The 3742-nt window shown below is 41.6% G+C and overlaps 1 protein-coding gene across 2 annotated transcripts; it reads right to left on the reverse strand.

Moving 5' to 3' along the window:
* Nucleotides 1–272: 272 nt before the first annotated feature.
* LOC129284600 (E3 ubiquitin-protein ligase BOI) lies at nt 273–2838 on the reverse strand. Of its 2 annotated transcripts, none has more exons than XM_054920126.1 (4): nt 2257–2838; nt 2074–2159; nt 1592–1950; nt 273–1497 (listed from the first exon to the last, which is right to left on the reverse strand). In XM_054920126.1, the coding sequence occupies exons 1-4, from the start codon at nt 2301–2303 to the stop codon at nt 952–954; spliced, it is 1038 nt and encodes a 345-aa protein (XP_054776101.1). In that variant the 5' UTR covers nt 2304–2838; the 3' UTR covers nt 273–951. The 2 variants fall into 2 exon arrangements, with proteins under 2 accessions (XP_054776101.1, XP_054776102.1); XM_054920127.1 differs by having other exon boundaries at nt 1592–1947; nt 2257–2833.
* Nucleotides 2839–3742: the final 904 nt, after the last annotated feature.

A 3742-nucleotide genomic window follows, 5' to 3' on the forward strand; every position in this document is an offset into this window, starting at 1 on the left:
AGTTGTGATATTTAAATAGATTAGCTGAAGAACATAAATAGAATGACAATGGCAAACTGTACAAGGATTATTCCAACATTTTACATTGTACAATTTTCACGTTTAAATGAGAGAACTTGTTATAATGATGTGTTTAATATTTTGCTTTGAATTGTGATAATTCGTCTTCCACGAGCCATACTTATATATGGAGCAATTTATAGCAACATCCATTGCTTATGACTTGAGATTGATTCCACATGAACATCTCAACAGAAAGAAAGACCCAGAAATGATTCCCTAAACAAATTCATCAATCAATGCTTCACTCAAAATATGAGCACACTGTACTTTTCCCACCCAACGGTGGAGCCAATGGAACGAAGAAAGAACTTATTTTGTTCACACGGAACGAAACTATTCTCTGTCCAACCTATTCATTACACCTAGCTTGGAACTGAAACTAAATTAACCTTCAAATAAATAATCATGTCTGCGAAACGCCGCGCTCTGCATGTTCATGTCACGTGCATGAAATGAATTGAGTCCGCTCAACAAAATTCTGATTCAAGCTAATGCAGCATTTCAGACATCTAGATCGAAGATTTCACTTCCTTCCACAGCAATGTAGATTTCGAAATAAAACCAATGAGAGCAAACAAATCATATAATGAAATGAAAGAATATATCATCAATTGAATTTCCAAAACAAAGAACCAGTACCCCCCAAAAAAGTGGCTAATGTGGCCATGTACAACACCTCTAGGTTTCTCTACTCCAAGAGGGGACTTCAAAAGTAAATACGAAAAAAGAAAAAAAAAAGGATTTCTCAAGTCTCGGACGGCCAAGAAAATCTAATCCAAACCATCTCTCGAAGGTTAATATTATTATTATTTATATAATTTTTCAGTTGGGCCTCTTACCAGGCCATTGGTATGGACAAGGATTGGACGGAAGCAATAGCGTTGGAGCCTAAGAGAGAAAGACTTCAACGGTTGAATTGATGACGGCGAGGCATACGGGACACGCTTGGAAATGCGCATCGCATTCCGGACAGATGCATAAGTGCCGACACGGCCATGCCACCAACGATGCCAGTCGCGTCCCACAGCCTCTGCATTTTGGTCCCGATGCCACGACCCTGTCCGGGTCAATATACGCTGACTCGGCGTCCTCCGGTTGGCCTGGCCCGGCGCCCGCCGCGCAGGATAGCCCTCCGTCCTCCCCGAAACACCCTCCCACTCTATCCTGCGCACCCGCGCTCAACATAGCCTGTTGCAGTTGCGCTTGCAGAGACGCCGCCGTCGCCTCCTGCGCCTTCGCCTTCGCCTGCCAAACCTGCGCCTCCACGGTAAGTTGCGCCGCGCGCGCTTCTAACTCGGCATTCCTGCGCGTTGCCTTTTCCATCTCAACCTCCTTCTCTCTCAACTGCCGGGCCACTGATTCTTCCGCCACGCTTAGAAGTGCACGATAATGCCTCTGCCTCTTCTCGGCTAATGCTCTTCGCAATTGTTCTCCCTGTTATTCCGGCAAGATATCTATCGTTTATTCCCTTCTTTCCTGGTATCGTGCGAAACCGAACATTTGAATACGAACAGAATAAGAACTGTACCTGGGCTTGGAGAAATTGATCAATCTCATCGCGCTGTTGTTTGATTTGGGAGGCAAATCCTTCCGATAATAGAGATAAGAAAGCATAGGGCTGACAGGCTTGTTGATGTTGTTGTTGGCTTTGGCGTTGTTGCTGTAATTGTAGTCTTTGTTGTTGCTGTTGCTGTTGTTGATGGTCGCCGAAGGACAATCGGAGGCCTGTGGAGACCACATTTGGTTGGTGGTTGTGGAGCTGAGAGAGTTCGACGAGCTGAGGAGGCTGGGATTGCAAAGAGAAGAGATTAACACCGTTAGGGGCTGTTTGGGCGACGCAGGTGGCTGCCGCTGCTTCTCTTCCTCTCTTGCGAGAATTAGTACCTGCTAATTTTGTACACAGGCAATTTTCAGATTGGCGTTCAACGAATACTCCTCCATATGTCGCTGGTTTCAATGGCCAATAAACCAGCAAACCCCTCCAAAGAAACAGAGTTGGAGAGAACATACCTCCATTGTTGAAAAAGATATGGGACTGATCAAGGAGCCCTCCTGGGTGTGGCTGCAACGAATAATCATGTCCCTCCTGTTCGTTTCTGTAATCAGAAATGGCAGAATAAAAGGACGTATTAGTCTCCCGGAGCTAGGAGGAGAACAGCCGGCCTGAACCAGGAAGTAAGAATAAATGCAAACCTGTTGAGGAGGAGAATATTGGATGGGTATTGAGCTTGAACTGCCATGGCAGCTGAGAAGATGAAGCAGGGGAAGAATTGAAAAGGGCGAGAGGAATGTGAAGGAGAGGAAGAAGCGGTGCTTATAAGGGGAAGGAGAAGGAAGACATGATTGAGAAACAAAAGAAATGGTGATGGGAGCAGCACCGTTGGGTGGCTTTGTAATCACCTACAAAATTCTTGCTCCGCGTTTTGGCTGTGGCTGTGTCACAGGAGAGAGAGAAGATATATAGATAGAGAGAGAGAAAGGGGGTTAGAGGGGGAAGGAGATAGATGCTGCGATTGAAGCGAATCAGTCCTAGAGAGAGGCACCTTATTCTGCTCTTTCGCTCTTGTTGTTGCCCTCTCTTATTAGCCTTCGCGTAAGGTTTGGCTTTTCTGATGAGCAAGTGTCGTGGTTTGTTATATACTATTTGCTTTTGCTTACCACGATGTGTATTTAAAAATTCCAAAGGGAAAATTAAAACGTAGGTGGGAAATAGAAGGATAGTGTGTGTATTTTTAGACAATGTCTGGTTGATGACAGTTAATTAGAGAAACAATGCATTAATAGTGGCATCAAAGGGTTGGTAAATAGGGTGGTGGCTGTGTACTGTGCAGGTCTCTGCCGCTGGAATCGTCTGTACCTCTCTCCCTCTCTCTGTTTTCTTTTCTCTTTTATATATTTATTTCCCTTTACCCAATGAATCCAATTATTTTATCTCTTGCTTTATATTATATTATTAATAAATTTACTCTCTTTATATTTAATTTTAAAGTTAATTAGATAAATCACAGACCTCTCGACTTGTTCATCCGCCGGGGGGGGGGGGAAGATCCCTCTATATATTCACCCGGTCAACAAAGATATTAACAGAGAGACATGCTGTGCAAAACTCACATCTTGCCTGTGATTTTTGGTTAACTTTTAAAATTAAAGAGAATTTGTCACACTTTTCCCTAAAAATAAGATTTCGGGGCCAAAATAAACATCAATTCAGTTTTTTCCAAAAAAAAAAGGAAAGGTAATTAATAATTTAAATTGTTAACATTTATATTGTCATATTCAGCACTGTTCTATTTTAATTTCTTTAAAATGAACATTTCAATGTCGAATCATGAAAAGATGCTCATAATATATTTTTTATCAACGATATTTTTAGCAAACATTTAAGGAATTACATTTAAATTCTGTTGCATTAATAACTAAACAATCCACCAAAAATAATACATCTATTTGTGCTGTTTTAAATCCCCAATTGAGGCTTTGGCCCACCCTCCCAAAAAAAAAAAAATTCCCAATTGAGGCACTCGGAACATCTATATATTATGGTTGTATTTCATCATTGCCATTTACGTATCTCTTGATAATTTCGAAGGTTTACACTTTATATTAACGTTGAGATTAGTTTTTATAAATCTAATCTTAACTTATTAACGAGACAAGTGCTTTTTTAATTAGTCCTGAA

Source organism: Prosopis cineraria, unplaced genomic scaffold, assembly GCF_029017545.1.
Source record: "Prosopis cineraria cultivar Desert tree isolate PC_DT_omini unplaced genomic scaffold, ASM2901754v1 PC10, whole genome shotgun sequence".
Lineage (NCBI taxonomy): Eukaryota > Viridiplantae > Streptophyta > Magnoliopsida > Fabales > Fabaceae > Prosopis > Prosopis cineraria.